The sequence below is a fragment of the Rhinoderma darwinii genome, chromosome 10 (assembly GCF_050947455.1).
Source record: "Rhinoderma darwinii isolate aRhiDar2 chromosome 10, aRhiDar2.hap1, whole genome shotgun sequence".
Lineage (NCBI taxonomy): Eukaryota > Metazoa > Chordata > Amphibia > Anura > Rhinodermatidae > Rhinoderma > Rhinoderma darwinii.
In genome coordinates, this window is record NC_134696.1 from 89,005,633 (window position 1) to 89,026,153 (window position 20,521).

General features: G+C 35.7%; 1 protein-coding gene and 1 long non-coding RNA gene across 3 annotated transcripts in view; one reads left to right on the forward strand and one right to left on the reverse strand.

The window, feature by feature from the left end:
• Positions 1 to 19,303, forward strand: part of LOC142662182 (uncharacterized) — a 63,935-nt gene extending 44,632 nt beyond the window's left edge. Inside the window, exons 2-3 of the long non-coding RNA XR_012850880.1 lie at positions 3,437 to 3,518; positions 18,410 to 19,303. This is a non-coding gene — a long non-coding RNA (uncharacterized LOC142662182). The remainder of the gene's footprint in view (positions 1 to 3,436; positions 3,519 to 18,409) is intronic.
• RIC8A (RIC8 guanine nucleotide exchange factor A) overlaps positions 1 to 20,521 on the reverse strand; it is a 67,755-nt gene that overhangs the window by 12,278 nt on the left and 34,956 nt on the right. For both annotated transcript variants that reach the window (XM_075840212.1, XM_075840213.1), the window contains exons 4-9: positions 15,167 to 15,261; positions 14,523 to 14,673; positions 12,759 to 12,854; positions 12,135 to 12,279; positions 9,851 to 9,995; positions 8,914 to 9,033 (exon numbers count right to left, since the gene is read on the reverse strand). In XM_075840212.1, coding sequence (XP_075696327.1) covers positions 8,914 to 9,033; positions 9,851 to 9,995; positions 12,135 to 12,279; positions 12,759 to 12,854; positions 14,523 to 14,673; positions 15,167 to 15,261 — 752 coding nt within the window. The remainder of the gene's footprint in view (positions 1 to 8,913; positions 9,034 to 9,850; positions 9,996 to 12,134; positions 12,280 to 12,758; positions 12,855 to 14,522; positions 14,674 to 15,166; positions 15,262 to 20,521) is intronic.

Genomic DNA, 20,521 nt, shown 5'->3' on the forward strand with positions numbered 1-20,521 from the left:
ATGGATGCGGACAGTTGCGGAGGAATTCCGCCATGTGTGGTCATGCCCTTACCATTATCTAGGGGTCCTACATGTTCAGACCTTGGCTTTTTTGCATTTATATGCTTGAAGAATTTTTTAGGATTTGTTTTACTATCCTTGGCCACCTGCCTTTCATTTTGTATTTTTGCTAATTTTATTACATTTTTACAGATTTTATTAAGCTCTTTATATTTTACAAAGGCTACAGCTGTACCCTCAGATTTGTATTTTTTAAATGCCCTTTTTTTGTCATGTATTGCCCCTTTCACAGAAGGTGTAAGCCATGTGGGGTTTAATTTGAGTCGTTTATACTTATTACCTGTAGGAATAAATTTTGCACTATAATAACTCAAAGTAGATTTGAAAATCTCCCATTTATCATTTGTACCATTATTTGACATTAGTTCTTCCCAGTCTATATCCTGAATTGCAGCCCTCATCCTGGGGAAATTGGCTTTCTTAAAATTAAATGTTTTTGCCCTCCCAGCCTGCGTTTGTTTTTTACAGTATAGGTAAAATTTAACTATATTATGATCACTGTTACCGAGGTTTTCACGAACATTGACATTCCCAACAAGATCTGCATTATTAGAAATGACCAGATCCAACAGAGCTTCACCTCTAGTCGGGTCTTCCACAAACTGGCCCATAAAATTTTCCTGCAACAGGTTGAGGAAATGTCTCCCCTTTGCAGTTGAAGCCGAACCATGACACCAATTAATATCCCGGAAATTAAAATCTCCCATTATCACTACAGAACCCGCCTGTGCAGCCCGCTCCATCTGTTTATATATCTGACCTTCCATCTCCTCAGTTATATTGGGGAGTCTATAGATTACACCAAAAGTAATTTTTTCAGTGTTTACCTCCCTTTCTAGTTCCACCCACAAGGTTTCAACCTCCTCACAGTCTTCACCCACTATTGTCTCTTTCACACTCGCCTTCATATCACTTCTCACATACAGACATACACCACCACCTTTCCTATTTGTCCTGTCTTTACGAAAAAGTGTAAAACCCTGTAGATTTACAGCCCAGTCATGTGAAGAGTCCAGCCATGTTTCAGCAACACCAACTATATCTATATTTTCTTCCAGTATCAAGGCCTCCAGCTCCCCCATTTTGCTTGCTAGACTTCTGGCATTTGTGAACATACACTTTAACTTGCCTGTCAGTTTTTCACTTTTATTATCAGAAATGTGATTTGACATTAATCGGTCCTTTTTATTTACACTGATGTTTTGTAACGAAAGGATCTCCTTATCTTGTTGTCTAGTCCTCTCCCCACATTCTGTTTCTCCCCCCACCAATATAGTCTGACCCCTCTCTAACCTGGCTACCCCTTTTTTTTCTACATTGACCTCCCTCCTCAGCCCTAGTTTAAATACTCCGCCACCCCAGCTAGAATTCTCTCCCCCAGCACAGCGGACCCCCTTCCATTTAGGTGCAAATCATCTGCAGAATACAGTTTGTACCCCAATGAAAAGTCAGCCCAGTGCTCTAGGAACCCAAATCCTTCTCCTCTACACCAAGACTTCAGCCATGCATTTAACTCCCTGAGCTCCCGCTGTCTTTCCTGTGATGCGCATGGCACAGGCAGTATTCCTGAGAATACAACCTTGGAGGTCCTTCCCTTCAGCTTGTAGCCTAGTTCTTTAAAATTATTCTTAAGGCTCCTCCACCTACCATTTATTCTGTCGTTGGTACCGACATGGACCACGACAGCTGGATCATCACCCCTCCCAGCAATTTGTCCACCCGTTCCACCACATGCCGAACCCTGGCACCAGGGAGACAGAAAACCATTCGGTTGAGGCGGTCTTGGCGACAAATTATTCTATCCGTCTTCCCGATTATAGAATCCCCTACAACTATCAATTGTCTTGGCTTACCTGCATTACCATCCCGCCGACTACTAGCTGGGCTGTTCTCCCGGCTGTCAGGGAGATCAGTATCCACTAGGGCTGCCTTTTCTGAGACTGACACCCTCGCATCATCACCCAACCTGGCAATTTTGCTTGGAATGCCAGAAACCGGATCGGCCTTCCTTGTCTTTGACCCCTTTCTACTGCCCCTAACTACATTAACCCAGCTACTTACCTGATCCTGCTCACCCATGTCTTCACCCTCCAGTTCTAACCCACTAACTGCATGCTCTGTGAGCAGCAAGCTCCGCTCAAAATTGTCTATCCTCCTCAGTGTTGCATTTTGCTCCTCCAGATCTCTAATGCGAGCTTCCAGGTGAACAACATGCTCACATCTGCCACAGAGATATTCACCCTGGAACTCCGGCTCCAGTCGTGTATACATATGACAAACTGTGCACTGAAGAAAACCTCCAATCTTGCTATCCATTATCCAAGTTACACCAAAACAGTATTGTAGTATTATTATAGTAATGTAGTATTATAGTAATGTAGTATTATTATAGTAATGTAGTATTATTATAGTAATGTAGTGTTATTATAGTAATGTAGTGTTATAGTAATGTAGTATTATTATAGTAATGTAGTATTATTATAGTAATGTAGTATTATTATAGTAATGTAGTATTATAGTAATGTGGTATTATAGTAATGTAGTGTTATAGTAATGTAGTATTATAGTAATGTAGTATTATAGTAATGTAGTATTATAGTAATGTAGTATTATAGTAATATAGTATTATTATAGTAATGTAGTGTTATAGTAATATAGTATTATTATAGTAATGTAGTGTTATAGTAATGTAGTATTATTATAGTAATGTATTATTATGGTAATGTAGTATTATTATAGTAATGTAATGTAGTATTGTTATAGTAATGTAGTATTATAGTAATATAGTATTATTATAGTAATGTAGTGTTATAGTAATGTAGTGTTATAGTAATGTAGTATTATAGTAATGTAGTGTTATTATAGTAATGTAGTGTTATTATAGTAATGTAGTGTTATTATAGTAATGTAGTGTTATAGTAATGTAGTATTATTATAGTAGTGCAGTAGTATTGTTATAGTAATGTAGTATTATAGTAATGTAGTATTATAGTAATGTAGTATTATAGTAATGTAGTATTGTTATAGTAATGTAGTATTATAGTAATGTAGTATTATTATAGTAGTGCAGTAGTATTGTTATAGTAATGTAGTATTATTATAGTAATGTAGTGAAGGAAAAAGAGGTAGATCCAGCGCTGAAAAAATTGTAAAAATAAACTTTTTCCAAGTTTTAATTTGATTAGTTAAAATTGAGGATCAATAGAAAAAATGATGGAATAGAAATGTCCTGTGTTGCCAAGAAATGGGTATATAGAATAGATGGCCTACGCGTTTCGAACGCCACTTGCGTTCTTAATCATGGCTTGTGATTACTGACTGCGAATGTAGAATTTATATATCCGGGGTGACATCTGTTTATTTGATTGCGTTTCAGGAAACTTCCCCTGTTGGAACGCAAACGTCAGTCTGCTGCTGCCCGCCCCCATTCAGTCATGAACTCGGGATTCGTCTGGTTGGTAAGTATTTTGATCTTTTATTTTCAATACTCATTGTTACTTGTTGTTGTATTTATAAGATGTATTTTCTCTTTTCCAACTAATAGATCATACGTATGTATATATAACATATATTGAAACTAGTAGTGCATTTTGGATGAGTGCAGGAGCGGGTCTGTGTATAAAAAATTCACTTGCATTTTTTAAATCGCATATAGTCAGTGTGGTGTGTATGATGGCTGAATAGCAACGAAGGGAAAATTAAAAGTTAGATTTTTATTAAAGGACAATGTGTGTGGAAGGCTAAAAAGGCATATATATCTCTTTGGTGTTGTTTTTGTTTGTACTTGTTGATCTATATGGCTGGTTAAAACAGAATTAAATATAATTATAAATTGATAATATTCTTGTGGGGGTGAAAAAACCTTGGTTATCTTGACTATATAGTTTTGTAGTTATGAAAGTATGTTTCATTGGATTATGTGTCTCCCTTCATTTTTAGGATTGTAAATGAACTAATAATTTGATGTTATGTATGGGAGATTACATTTTCCTGTGATTATATGATATGTTAAGCGCATTGTTTGGGCAATCATTATTTGATTTACTATTATGTATTGATATTTTAGTAGTGGAACATGAGTTCCTTTCTTAAGTTCAGACCGTGTGGTACTCTGGTATTTAGTCGAAAAATCCAATAGGCTTCCCTTTGGTACATTTTATGTTTTAAATATAGTAATGTAGTGTTATAGTAATGTAGTATTGTTATAGTAATGTAGTATTATAGTAATGTAGTATTTTAGTAATGTAGTATTGTTATAGTAATGTAGTATTATAGTAATGTAGTATTATAGTAATGTAGTATTGTTATAGTAATGTAGTATTATAGTAATGTAGTATTATAGTAATGTAGTAGTATTATAGTAATGTAGTATTATAGTAATGTAGTAGTATTATAGTAATGTAGTATTATAGTAATGTAGTATTGTTATAGTAATGTAGTGTTATAGTAATGTAGTACTATTATAGCAATGTAGTATTATTATAGCAATGTAGTGTTATAGTAATGTAGTATTATTATAGTAATGTAGTATTATTATAGTAATGTAGTATTATTATAGTAATGTAGTGTTATAGTAATGTAGTGTTATAGTAATGTAGTATTATAGTAATGTAGTATTGTTATAGTAATGTAGTATTATAGTAATGTAGTATTGTTATAGTAATGTAGTATTGTTATTATTATAGTAATGTAGTATTGTTATAGTAATGTAGTATTATTATTATTATAGTAATGTAGTATTATAGTAATGTAATATTATAGTAATGTAGTATTGTTATAGTAATGTAGTATTATAGTAATGTAGTATTATTATTATTATAGTAATGTAGTATTATAGTAATGTGGTATTATAGTAATGTAGTATTATTATAGTAATGTAGTATTGTTATAGTAATGTAGTATTACAGTAATGTAGTATTATAGTAATGTAGTATTGTTATAGTAATGTAGTATTGTTATAGTAATGTAGTAGTATTATAGTAATGTAGTATTGTTATAGTAATGTAGTATTACAGTAATGTAGTATTATAGTAATGTAGTATTATTATAGTAATGTAGTATTATTATAGTAATGTAGTATTATAGTAATGTAGTATTATAGTAATGTAGTATTGTTATAGTAATGTAGTATTATAGTAATGTAGTATTATTATAGTAATGTAGTATTGTTATAGTAATGTAGTATTGTTATAGTAATGTAGTATTATAGTAATGTAGTATTGTTATAGTAATGTAGTATTGTTATAGTAATGTATTATTATAGTAATGTATTATTATAGTAATGTAGTATTATAGTAACGTAGTATTATTATAGTAATGTATTATAGTAATGTAGTATTATTATAGTAATGTAGTATTATAGTAATGTAGTATCATAGTAATGTAGTATTGTTATAGTAATGTAGTGTTATAGTAATGTAGTATTGTTATAGTAATGTAGTGTTATAGTAATGTAGTGTTATAGTAATGTAGTATTATAGTAATGTAGTGTTATAGTAATGTAGTATTATAGTAATGTAGTATTGTTATAGTAATGTAATATTATTATAGTAATGTAGTATTATAGTAACGTAGTAGTATTATAGTAACGTAGTATTATTATAGTAATGTATTATTATAGTAATGTAGTATTATAGTAATGTAGTATTATAGTAATGTAGTATTATTATAGTAATGTATTATTATAGTAATGTAGTATTATTATAGTAATGTAGTATTATAGTAATGTAGTATTATAGTAATGTAGTATTATTATAGTAATGTAGTGTTATAGTAATGTAGTATTATAGTAATGTAGTATTATTATAGTAATGTATTATTATAGTAATGTAGTATTATTATAGTAATGTAGTATTATAGTAATGTAGTATTATAGTAACGTAGTATTATTATAGTAATGTATTATTATAGTAATGTAGTATTATAGTAATGTAGTGTTATAGTAATGTAGTGTTATAGTAATGTAGTGTTATAGTAATGTAGTATTATAGTAGTGTTATAGTAATGTAGTATTGTTATAGTAATGTAGTATTGTTATAGTAATGTAGTATTATAGTAATGTAGTATTATTATAGTAATGTAGTATTATTATAGTAATGTAGTATTATAGTAATGTAGTATTATAGTAATGTAGTATTGTTATAGTAATGTAGTATTGTTATAGTAATGTAGTATTATAGTAATGTAGTATTATTATAGTAATGTAGTAGTATAGTATTATAGTAACGTAGTATTATTATAGTAATGTATTATTATAGTAATGTAGTATTATAGTAATGTAGTATTATAGTAATGTAGTATTATTATAGTAATGTAGTGTTATAGTAATGTAGTATTGTTATAGTAATGTAATATTATTATAGTAATGTAGTATTATAGTAATGTAGTATTATAGTAACGTAGTATTATAGTAATGTAGTATTATAGTAATGTAGTATTATAGTAATGTAGTATTATAGTAATATAGTATTATTATAGTAATGTAGTATTATTATAGTAATGTAGTATTATTATAGTAATGTAGTATTATTATAGTAATGTAGTATTATTATAGTAATGTAGTATTATAGTAATGTAGTATTATAGTAATATAGTATTATTATAGTAATGTAGTATTATTATAGTAATGTAGTATTATTATAGTAATGTAGTATTATAGTAATGTAGTATTATAGTAATGTAGTGTTATAGTAATGTAGTATTATAGTAATGTAGTATTATAGTAATGTAGTGTTATAGTAATGTAGTGTTATAGTAATGTAGTATTATAGTAACGTAGTATTATTATAGTAATGTATTGTTATAGTAATGTAGTGTTATAGTAATGTAGTGTTATAGTAATGTAGTATTATAGTAATATAGTATTATTATAGTAATGTAGTATTATAGTAATGTAGTATTATTATAGTAATGTAGTGTTATTATAGTGATGTAGTATTATTATAGTAATGTAGTATTGTTATAGTAATGTAGTATTGTTATAGTAATGTAGTATTGTTATAGTAATGTAGTATTATAGTAATGTAGTAGTATTATAGTAATGTAGTAGTATTATAGTAATGTAGTAGTATTATAGTAATGTAGTAGTATTATAGTAATGTAGTAGTATTATAGTAATGTAGTATTATAGTAACGTAGTATTATTATAGTAATGTAGTATTATAGTAATGTAGTATTATAGTAATGTAGTGTTATAGTAATGTAGTGTTATAGTAATGTAGTGTTATAGTAATGTAGTATTATTATAGTAATGTAGTAGTATAGTAATATAGTAATGTGGTATTATAGTAATGTAGTATTGTTATGGTATTATAGTAATGTAGTATTATTATAGTAATGTAGTATTATTATAGTAATGTAGTATTATAGTAATGTAGTATTGTTATAGTAATGTAGTATTATAGTAATGTAGTAGTATTATAGTAATGTAGTATTGTTATAGTAATGTAGTGTTATTATAGTAATGTAGTGTTATTATAGTAATGTAGTATTGTTATAGTAATGTAGTATGGTTATAGTAATGTAGTATTGTTATAGTAATGTAGTATTGTTATAGTAATGTAGTATTATAGTAATGTAGTATTGTTATAGTAATGTAGTATTGTTATAGTAATGTAGTATTATTATAGTAATGTATTATTATGGTAATGTAGTATTGTTATAGTAATGTAGTATTGTTATAGTAATGTAGTGTTATAGTAATGTAGTATTGTTATAGTAATGTAGTATTATAGTAATGTATTATTATGGTAATGTAGTATTATTATAGTAATGTAGTATTATAGTAATGTAGTATTATAGTAATGTAGTATTGTTATAGTAATGTATTATTATAGTAATGTATTATTATAGTAATGTAGTATTGTTATAGTAATGTAGTATTGTTATAGTAATGTAGTGTTATAGTAATGTAGTGTTATAGTAATGTAGTATTATTATTGTAATGTAGTATTATTATTGTAATGTAGTATTGTTATAGTAATGTAGTATTATAGTAATGTAGTATTGTTATTGTAATGTAGTATTATAGTAATGTAGTATTGTTATAGTAATGTATTATTATAGTAATGTATTATTATAGTAATGTAGTATTATTATAGTAATGTAGTATTATTATAGTAATGTAGTATTATAGTAATGTAGTATTATTAGAGTAATGTAGTATTATTATAGTAATGTAGTATTCTTATAGTAATGTAGTATTATAGTAATGTAGTATTGTTATAGTAATGTAGTATTATTATAGTAATGTATTATTATGGTAATGTAGTATTGTTATAGTAATGTAGTATTGTTATAGTAATGTAGTATTATAGTCATGTAGTATTATTATAGTAATGTAGTATTATAGTAATGTAGTATTAGTATAGTAATGTAGTATTAGTATAGTAATGTAGTATTATAGTAATGTAGTGTTATAGTCATGTAGTATTATAGTCATGTAGTATTATAGTCATGTAGTATTATTATTCTAGTAATATAGTATTATAGTAATGTAGTATTATAGTAATGTAGTATTATAGTCATGTAGTATTATTATTCTAGTAATATAGTATTATTATAGTAGTTCAAATAACTAATTGATTAACAATAATTTTGTATTGTATCAAATTTGAAAGTAATGCGGCCCGTCAACGTCACATTTTTTTCTATATGTTGCCCACTTACCCGGCCGAGTTTGAGACCCCTGGCCTAAGGGGATAGGAGTCCGACCACCGTGCACTTGGCTGTTTTATACTATTAACCAGAGCTGCATACACTATACCATGGTAGCATATTAGTTACTGTAAATCCTATTGAATTCCGGCATAAAATAAAAATGACAAAGGACAGCCAAAGTAGTGGATCTCTCACCGAGATAACTTGTCAAACATGCTGACCAGCTTCATAGCTTCGTACTCCTTCTGCTCATCCGTCATCCCATCCATAGGGTTGGGCTGCTTCTCTTCCACACGTCCAGTCACAGGGTTAATGCTGCACACATAGAATAAAACAAAGACTTTAAAAACGGAAAGAAGGACAAAAAGGAAATTACCGCAAAATCCTGTCTTGTGATTCTTGACGTGTCTCAATTTCTCAAGGTTTTCAAAATCTCTGCTTGCCGTCTTTCAATAGAAAACTTAATATTTTACTTCCAGTGAATAAAATCTGTCATGTGATGATCACACAGGTGCACAGTTATTAGAGCGGTGTCTTATAACGAGCCGTGCACCTGTGTGATCATCACATGACTAGGACAGAACAGGGCTTCATTAGCTTGATGGGGGTCCAAAACATGGAAGATGTGCAAATATTTCCATTAGCCTGGATTCACATTAGCGGTATTTCCGTCCTATCTTTCCGCAGCAAACTAGTTTTTATGTGAGTATTTTGCTGTAGAAATCTGTAGCGAACGTCTAGTAAAGAATAAGCATACTGCGGTTTTGAAAAATTTTCGCCGCGTGTTTTTTTAAGCTTTTTTTCTTTACCTATCTCTTCAACAGAAAGATGGAATAACCGCAAGCGGTTTTTTACTAAAAACACGTCAAGAAATGCGTAAAAAATCGTGACAAAAAAAACCAGTTTATTTCCATCTCCCATTGATTTCAATGGGGTTTTTGAGGCAGAAAACGGCTCAAGATCAGGAATGTCGCTTATTTTTCCCGCAAGCGTTTTTTTGCTCGCGGTAAAAAAAAAGACGCCTCCACAATTTTAGCCGTTTTTTCCCGTGGTTTTTGCTCCATCATGTGGTCACCCCACTAAGCGCGTATGGTATTCTGCTGGTCACAATGATACTGTGAGGTGCACTGACTTCGGTTTGGCTTCTCTGTATTCCTCTGTATCCGTGTCTTCATCCTCAGAGTATCGCCCTTCTCCACGTCCACCCGCCAGCAATCCCCGGGCAGCAAGCAGGCCAGCAGCATTACCGTATCCGGTGTATTTCACAAAACGAGACACTGTAATCCAAAAGGGAAAAATTATCATGTCGTTATAATCAATATTAGGTAATATGTTATAACAGAGCTGGGCTAAACCTAGTCGCACGGTCGCCATAGCAACTAGAAATATCGGCCCTGGTGACCACGCTATGCTCCCTGCACTTCATGAATTCAGCTGTAGGCCAGGCTAGATTTCTCCCTGCAGAAGTGACCAGTAGGGGGCAGCACATAGCGCCGTGCGTGTCTCCTGCTTCAGTCTTTTTTTTTTTTTTTCCCACAATTGAATTTGGTTTTGTATTTTGTTTTGTTTTTAACTTCCTGAAGGCAGCTCTTAACCCCTTAATGACCAGCCGATTTATATGACTTAAAAGAGCTATAACTTTTTTTTTTATTTTCACATAGCTGTATGAGGACTTATTTTTTGTGGGATGAGTCTAATTTTGTAGTAGCGCCAAATGTAATTTTTTGATGAACTTTTAACAACTTTTTTTGGGGGCAATGGAAAAAAAAAGAAAGCCAGCAATAACGCCATTGTTTGCGTTTTAAATGTATGCAGTTCACTCTGCGAAAATAACAGGTTACTTTTATTCTCTGGGTCGATGCAATTATAGCGACACCAAATACGTACAATTTTTTTTTAAGTTTTACTACTTCTGTACAATTAAAAAAAAAAAAAAAGTTAACAAAAATATTTTGTTTTTCGATCGTCGCATTTCTCCATTTTCGCCATTTTTTTTATGCTGTTCACCTTGCGGTTTAAAGAACATTGTTCGGGTCATTATGATCCAAATATATATTATACTTATACAATGTAATTTTCTTCACACTTTTACAAAATAAAAGCATGTTTTTATGGCCCAAAAAATTTCTTTCACTTTTTTTTTTTTTTTTTTTTACTTTTCAATAATTTTGATTTCACACTCATTCTTTTTTAGTCCCACTTCACAATGCGATCTTTTGATCACTCCTATAATGCAGGCCTGGGGGCTGCCGAACGGTGACAGTGGGCCATTGATCAGTGACAGAGTGAGCCCCCCTCCCTCTGAAACCGCTCATATGCCATGATCACTAGTGACCATGGCATCTAAGGGGTTAAACGGCCGGGATCAGAGGTAACTCTGATCCCGGCCATTAGGGCAAGAGCCTGGCTGTCTGACAGCTGAACGCCCTCTCCAGCCCACACAGGACACCCTTACAGGACTTAGACTAGACCACCGTGAAAAGGCAGAGGCCCAGCAAAAGCCCCGTTAGTGACCAACGTGAAAAGATATGTTGCTGGTCACTAACGGGTTAAGAGTAAAGTTCTATCCCCTCCTCACAGCAGGAGAGATGCTTAAAATTCAATGAACTTTAAAAGGGGCAGTGACATCAGCAGCACTTCCCAAATAAACCCACTCACTTCTAACTGTGACATCACTCGTCCCTCCTAGATAACCATGCCCCTCACTCTTATTGGGTCTTTTCTGAGTCAGTCCAATACAACTATCATTTCGTCATTTATCTTCTGCCTATCAGTTATAATCAAAGCGTTTAATTTCACTGTAGGCTGTAAAACGAGATACTTGTTTCTGTCCCAGTCTGCAGTGTAGCCTGCTCGGCCAATAGATGGCAGCACATGTAAAAACCTTAAAGTAGTTATCCGGGGGGACCAAAAATTCCAAAAATTGCTTTCCTTTCATATTTATATGTAAAAAGAAGTCACTTACTAATGTACTTTAACTAAAAATTCGGTGACAGCCCCTTGCGGTCATGCCATTGATAACACGCCGAAACGAACAGCACAGGAAGCAAGCCCTCAGTCACGCGGGGCCGTGTTGGCGCGTCATCAATATTAGAAAACCCCCAGGACTTCCGGGAACAATTCACCGGGTTTGAACGGCACCATTTAGTACCAAATTTTTAATTGAGGTAAATTAGTAAGTGACTTCTTTTTACATAACAATATGAATGCAAAGCAATTTTTGGTCCCCGGATAACCCCTTTAATATATTAACATGTATTATTATTTTTATATAAACAGACCTGAAAAAAAAAATCCTTGCAGTATTTCAATAAAGTAATACTGAAACCCCCAAAAAATATATAATGATTTTGCCCCTTTACATTCTCACTAGAACAGATATAAACTCATGATTACAAGGGTCTTCCGCAACTCACCATTTTCTTTACAAAGGACAAAAAGTAATTCTGCCGCACAATGTTTTACATCTGTGTCTACGTGGGTCATCAGACGAACCAGCTTATTGCGCAAGGTATTTCCAACCTCCGGGCGGTTCTTTACATCTCTCAGAGGGGGTAACACCTAAAAGTCAAACATCCTGGTAAGCATTGTAGTTTTAAAGGAGTACCTTTACCTTTGGGAACCTCAGCAACTTGTGGTCCCTGAACCTGGCAGTGTTTAATTTCCCTGCAGCACCCCCACAGGGGAAATTAAGCGTTACACAGTGAACATTGAAATCACTGGGCTGACTAGGTAATGTATGGATGTGTTAGGTCCTTAAGAGCTCATTGCATTTGTGATAGATGAGGGTCCTAAATGGGGACCCCCACCCCCTTTTTAACCAAAATTCCCCAAAAGGAAGTTTACAAAAACAAATGTTCTCCAAACCAAACAACCCCCGTTAAACTAAAATTTAGTTCTATAACGTTATTATTGAAGCCACTCCCTTTAGCCTCATGATTACTCGGATAATGACGTGTGTGTGTGTTTACATTGTTTCAAATGTAATTAACCGCTTGGGTTCAGTGATGTTGATGGGGAATAATTAATTACGGTCTCACCTTAGCCCGGATGAACTTTCGAGTCTCTCGATGGACGCGTGAACTTTCAGTAAGAAGGTTCAAAACAGGAGTGAGCGTCTCTCGTAACTTGTGGCCCTACAGTGACGAAAATGAAAAATAACTATTATAACAAAAAGGGCTAGAAAAAAGAAACATGACAAGTACTGGTGAAAAACACTCCAACGTGTTTAGCCTTTAGCTAACGTGTTTTGCAACAGGCAGAGGTGACCGCAAAAGTATCTGCATGTCGTTGTGCACGTTAGGGTCCGATTACGTGGCCCGACGAGGGCCGTGTAAACGTGCGCCGATTAACGAGACAGCTCGTTGATCGGCGCTCGTTTGCTCCTTTCATCCGACAATGATAATATTTTAAGCTGCATAAACAATACAATCAGCCGATGATTGTTGTCAGTTGCGTAACTACCGCTATAGAAGCCGTAGTGGCTGCTACGGGGCCCGCAGCATGAGGGGGCACGTGCCACCCGCCAGCACGGCCCCCTCGCATGGCCGGAGGCTCCGCTAGCAGCTGCTATTGCTGCTACAGCGCGACGCCACTGAAGGGGTTGTTCCTACAAAAGACATGCATCCCCTATCCACAGGATAGGGGATACATGTGTGATCGCTGGGACGCCCAGCAATAAGGAGAACAGGGGACCGAAAGTCCCCCGAAGTTCTCCATGACAACCCTCGGACTTCCGGGGTCTGTCTACAGCTCCATAGAAATGAATTGTGCACCGGTCGCGCTTGTGCGAATGCGTGACCAGCGCTCCCTTTCATTTTTATTGAACTGCGCAGACGCCGGAAGTCCGAGGTTTGTCATGGAGAACTTTGGGGGACTATCTGTCCCCCGTTCTCCTTATCGCTGGGCGTCCCAGCGATCACACATGTATCCCCTATCCTGTGGATAGGGGATGAATGTCTTTTGTAGGACAAACTATAGGCCGTTTTTTTTTTGGAGGGGGGCTATATGGCGTTATCTACAGGGGGACTCTATGGCGTTATCTACAGGGGGACTCTGTATGGCGTTATCTACAGGGGGGATTTGGGGCTGTAAGGCGTTATCTACAGGGGCTGTGTATGGTGCGATCTATAGGGGGGCGCTGTGTGGTGGAATCTATAGGGAGGCACTATATACAAGGGGGGGGTTGTGTGATACCCTGGGGCCCAGTCAAAAGTTTGCTATGGGGCCCAGTCTTTCCTAGTTACGCCCCTGATTGTTGCCCTGTTTACACAAGGCAATTATCGGAAACAAGTTTTCTGTGAACGCTCGCTTGCCCGATAACTGGCCGGTGTAAAAGGACCTTTAGTATCACTCCACTGTCACTTCTGCTCCTGCACTTTGCAGAAGAAAATAAGAAGCTACCACAGCCTTATCCTTTTTGCTGCCTTTTATCTGCAGCCAAACTTACTGAACCGTAAATAATGAAAAGATTTATTGGGGTTTTCTGGAAAGACAGGAAGGAATAGACGATAGATGGATGGATAGATAGATAGATGGATTGTTGTATGCTCACTATAACTATCTCAGTGGCTGCGGCAATCAGAAATGGTGGAGCCCAAGCAGTCCGTCTGCCACCGATGAATATACTATCAATGCTTATGGTGAGTAAACCCCTTTAATTAAACAATTTATGGTTTGGGGAGTTAAGCGAAAAAGGAGACCGGCAACCTAGAAGGACGGTTACCGTAATCATGAACGTGTTTCTTGAGAAATGTCCTGTCAGGGTCCTCTCTGTCATAAGTAGTAAAGTCCTCTATACTGACCCTGTCCAACCTCCTGTCCAGGAACTGAAGCAGAACCTCCACAGTGTCCATATTCATTCCCATGTACTCCACGGAGCCAAGATCCACCTTAGGACTCAGCAGAACGTCAAGACACATCAGGGGCAGGTTTACCAGAAGATTCACCGTATGTCTATACAAGAATACAGAGGTTATTACCTATGTAATGTGAAGACCATTAAAACATTTTACACACACACATATATATATATATATATATATATATATATATATATATACACACACACACACACCCCCCATCATAGTGAAAAGCGTGCCAGGACTTGTAGAAAAAGTCTTGAGTCCTCTCCTCATCCTTATACCGCCTTTGATTTGGCTTTGAGACAGAATATTACGCCAGGTCTTTGGAGCAATTTGGTGTATTTGAGCCACGCCCCTTTAAGCTCCACCCCTTTCTGAGCTTTTTGGGGGGGGGGGTCTAGATTGGTGCAAACATCTATTCTTAAAAGAAGTGTGCAAAATTTAAGTGTATTTTTACATCAAATTCCGGGAGCAGACACATTAGTAAATCTGCCCCAATGTGTCTAAAGAACCCAAGGAAGTTGCGCCAAATATATTAGGTCACTGATAAATTTTCACCTTGTAGTGCCAGTCAGGACTCTTACCCATGAAATTCCTCTGTCCTGTCTTCTCCGTCACTTTGTCTGAGTAAGCAGTGCCTAAGGATAGCTGCCAGATGGCGATAGAGAGCTGCATCTTCCTGTGATCATCAGGAACAGAATAAAATAAAAATATGAGTTGACAATGCAGAAAAGTGGAAATAAAAGTGACAGAACAATAAATTACTATCTGAAAGGTCTAAATTCATAGTTGTAAATGTCAATAATACTGGTTTTATAAAGTTTTTTTTATAATTTTCAATTGTCCTTTAAATTTATAAACAAGGATTGAGTGGTGTGTTTATAACAATGACCTTTTAAAATTTTCAGTAGAAGATTCAAGTTTCTAAATAAAATTGCAGCGGAGTTAGGCTAGAGCTATAAAACATCTGCTGGACATTGCAACACAACAGGCTTATAGGCTAGAACTAAGTAATAGGGTAAATGGAAAGGGCTAGCCTTCATGAGACAATCCCTTTAAGGCTATGTTCACACACAAACTTAAAAACGTCTGAAAATACGGTTTCAGACGTTTTTTTAAGCCACTCGCGATTTTCGCGGCATTTTTTACGGCCGTTTTTGGAGCTGTTTTCAATAGAGTCTGTGGAAAAACAGCTCCAAAAATGTCTCAAGAAGTGACATCCACTTCTTTTCGCGGCCGTTTTTCAAAACGCCCGCGTAAGAAAATTGCCCGTCGGAACAGAACACCGTTTTTCCCATTGAAATCAATCGGCAGATATTTGGAGTCGTTCTGCTTCCGATTTTTCGGGCGTTTACGGCCCGAAAAACAGCCGAACATAGGCCGTGTGAACATACCCTAATAGTCAAAAATGTGTCAATAGACGAATACAGTCCCTAGGAAGAGATGGAGTATGTCGCCCTGCCCCAGAGTGGCGGGGTAGTTGCATACAGAACATGCGTACAGTCATTACATTTCCCATCCCCTAATTATAATGAATGATTTTGCTGACTCTGTCCCAATCTACACAGCAAAGCTGACAAGAGAATTTCAGAAAAAAGGAAATGTTAGCTGTAAAAGTAATTGAACCGTTCCTGTTTTCTGCACCGGAGACCCCCTTCTGTAAGCCAAAGCGGAGGCTCACTAAGACCCTGTTTACATGGCCATCTGTTTTAACAGGAATAACAGTACTGCATGCAACGTTTTACCATCAAATTAATGGAACCCGATAGAATCCAATATAATAAATCGGTCATAGGACAGATCCGTTAATGGGTCCGTGGTGTTTGTCATAAACAGAGTCTAAGTGAGAGCTGCTCTCCCTCTCTGGCGCACTCAGCCTGGCCATCCCTTTTCATTAATATAGGTGCCATCTAATACTTCATCTTTCTGTCTAACAGCTGATCTCCGGTTAAAGAAGCCATACCTACTGCGATCAGCCAATTGCCAGATCAGTGTTTTGTTTTGTATTTAAAGGGGAATTGCTCATTAGAAAAATATAAATCATCAATCATGTGACACTGTAAAATTCCCACTAGACTACTGTGCAACTTATGTGATATAACCCGCCAAAGATTCATGATCCAGCTGGTTCTGGTTAGAGGGAACCTGTCTGCAATTTTGACCATCCCCTAAATCGCCTTTACCGCTATATAGGGGCTAGAGAGATCAAATCTGAACACTGACGTCTTTGCAGGGGACAGTGGATGGCGCAGAAGACGTCAGGGATATCAATCAAGCCCAGATGGGAGGGGTTGTCGAGATCGCACGGCACTACCCTGCTAAAGAAACGCCCAGCGGACACTTCTAAAGTAATTTTATTATGGCTCAGGAGTTATTAAAACTAAATTTTCGAAAGGTACGCTTTATTATTGCTGGCACACATGTTTAGAAATGTCTCTAGTCCCATAGAGTGTTCTAGCGGGAGTCAAAACTGCTGACAGGTTCTTTTTTAATAGGATTTCCTCTTTCACAAGACCTCCAAGCTAGGAAGCAAAACGTAGAAACGAAGAAACATTTCCTTTTCTCCAGTTTTTGTCAGCTGGTCACACCTTTTACGAAAAAGACGAAACAAGGGGACATTTTTGAGGGGGGGGGCGTTCTACACTATATTCGGAGGTTTTGGCCTATTTTGGGTCGTTTATTTTTGGACGAACAGTAAAAATGAAGGCACAGGGCAAAAATAATATAAAGTTAAGTCCTGAATTGTTAATATTTGAACTTATGCAGCAACACAGGAAAAAAAAAATATCACATATCAAACTAGGAAGACTGCAATAGCTTAGTGATAATTTCTGTGGAGGATTTAATGGTGGCCATATTGGTTGTCACCCAGCGTTCCAAGATTTTCTGCTTTGTGAAATCTCTTTTTAGAAGTTGATGACGACAGAGTATTGCTGCTGGGACCCCGATCGACTGTAATCTGAGGAAGACACTTTAAAAAAAATGGTAAATTCTCCTATAGCGCTACCAAAGGGGAAATAGAGAATTGCAAGGTGCCCATAATTGGAACATAAGTCAATGACAATTCACAATAAAATAAAATACCAGCAATTTTGCTCTAAGGGTCAGTTCACACGTAGTGTAAATACTGCAGATTTTCTGCAAGGGATTTGGTTGTGGAAAACCGGCAGCATGATACAGTAGCCGAGAAGTGGATGAGATTTGAACAAATCTCATCCACGCGCTGCGTATATGATGAGCGGGAAAAAACACTCCGAAATTGCAAAACAAATAGCAGATCTTGCGTTTTCTTTTTTTTGCGGGGGGAAAAGCAGCGATTTCCGCCACAAAAAACGCAACTCCTAAAAAGAAAAAGAACAACAACTTACCCAGAATTCTGTGCTTCTCCCTCCAGGACGGCCTCCTGAGATGACGTTTCATCCCATGTGACTGCTGCAGCCAATCACAGGCTGCAGCAGTCACATGGGGTAAAAAGTCAACCCAGGAGGCCGGTCCGCAGGACGTCAGAAGGTAAGAACGTGTTTTTTTTTTGTGTTTTTTTTTTAATGTGCCGTTTTCCGCAGTGGACATTCGGGTCGAAAAACTGCACTACAATTTGGTACAGTTTTTAGCCTGGAACTCCCCGCGGCCGCCAAGGCGGATACGCTGTGTACCTTTACGCAGCGTATCCGCCCTGTGTGAACATAGCCTTAATCTCCGGATTTTCTTTGCCCCTATTTTGTCTCATATTGTAACTGATTTGAGAAAAAAAAAAGATAAAAATAAATCTTCCTTATATGTTCCAGGATATCAGCCATTTATCCTCACAATCCTGTGTTTGGTTACAGGACTACTGGCTGCAGCAGGACGCAAAAATAAGCTCTAAGACAGAGGCGGCCATCTTGGAGAGTTCAAACTGCAGGAACAGATGCCGGATCAATCAGCAACCTGCAGATCGCAACGCGGCCACAATCACTTTTATTACTGCGACGCAGCCAGCATGACACTGCTATGTTTGTCCGAGTAACCGGTGTCACAACCAAATTCGCCGTTATATTTACGGATGATAATTTTTTTTATTTTAGAGAGAAATATTTTTTAAAGGGGCAACAGTCAGTAAAATATGCGGTTTTAGAACCAATCATTTTAGAATAATCTAGCAAATATATTTTGCACAATGTGAGGATTATCTCTAATAACATATTGTGATCCTCTTGGCTTCATTTATGTTTTGTAATAAAAATAGCTGCTCATGAATATTTATTAGGGAGGGTTCACATCACTTCACAGAACCTAACCGTTTTCTCTATATGCTGAGAGCTGATTGGTCAGTCATCTGACCTCACATTTACTGCTAAGCAACAGTAACTGTGGTTGGTCAAAGCCCTTGCCGGACAACTCTACCAGCTCCACCCCATGGACTAATTCAGAAACAGAAAGTCCTCAGACTCATTAGTACCTTATTAAAATCCTCTAATATGTTACAAGGAAAAAGGAAGAAAATTAACACAGAATATGTAGTCCTGGAGTATCGGAAACAACTCGGATCAGTTTAACGCCTCAGAAGCCACGGTCAATAGCGAGCACGCCAAACAGCGAAGAAATTGCAGAGTGCCGATCGGTTGCCATGGCCCCTGGTCTGCCATCAGTGCTCTACTATTAACTCTTGCCAGAGGCACAGATAAAGGCAATACATTGCAGTATATGTCATGAGCAATCTAACGATCGTATGGTAAAGTTCCCTAGGGTAACAAAAAATAAAATAAAAAAACGTTTAAAAACAATTGTTAAAAATATTTTTTTTTCTTTTTTTTTTTTAAATAGCTAAAAGTTACAAAAAAACAACAAAACACACCTTTACCCATATTTCTCACAAAATAATGAAATTTATAAAAAATGTAAGCATCATTTTTGTCGCCACATCCATAAAAGTAAGAACTATGAAAATATCACGCTAATTATCCCACCGGCGTAGGGAAAAAAAAATTACACAATTGCATTATTGTTTCTTCGGTCACGTCGCTTCTTCCCAAAAAATGTATAAAAAGGGATCAAAAAGCCATATTTACCCTAAGATAGTACCAATAAAAACTACAGTTCGCCCCACAAAAAACAAGTTCTCACTCTGCTCCCTCAACAAAAAAAACTAAAAAGTTCAGATTATGGTGACCGAACGATTTTTTTTTTTTACGTTGTAAAAGATAAAACAAACGATATAAATTTGGTATCGCCGTAACTGTATTACCCGCAGAATAAAGCGAACATGTCATTTTTACCGAACAGGGAACGCCGTAAGAAAGAAACCCAACAAACCATGGAGGAATTGCTGTTCTGTTTCTATTCCAGCTCACAAAATATTTTTCCATAAGTTTTTCAGTACTTTACACGGTACATGAAATAGTACCAATGAAAAATACAACTTGTCCCACAAAAAAAACAAGCTCTCATACGGCATCGACCGAAAAAAAACTAGTTATAACCCTTGGAATGCGACGGAAAAATGAACACGGAAATTGTTTGCGTCTCCAAGAATTTCATGATGACCATCAATGCAGAATGACATAATATTTACGTGCATCAATTTTCCTCAGTCAGTCTCGCTAGAAAGGCGTTATGTCGACCTCTCATAAGAGGTTTTCTTAATGTTTTAATTCCGCGTTGTAAGGCTCTCATTAATAAGACTGATTATGACCGTAATTAATGTAAATTGCTTTGGGTAATTTCCAGATAATTAGGTCTGAGAAACGGCAGAATACATAGACGTGGTATGGACGCAGCCAAAAATAGGACATTTACCCATAGATATCGCAAAGAGAATCAGTCATGCAGATACAAAATTTAATTATGAATGAAGGTCTGACTTGCTGTCAGTGAATGGGAATGGGAATTTTCTAGTTTACACCCAGATGCTAAAAACTTGCACAGACCTAATACTTCTCACAGCTGAGGCCTCATGCGCT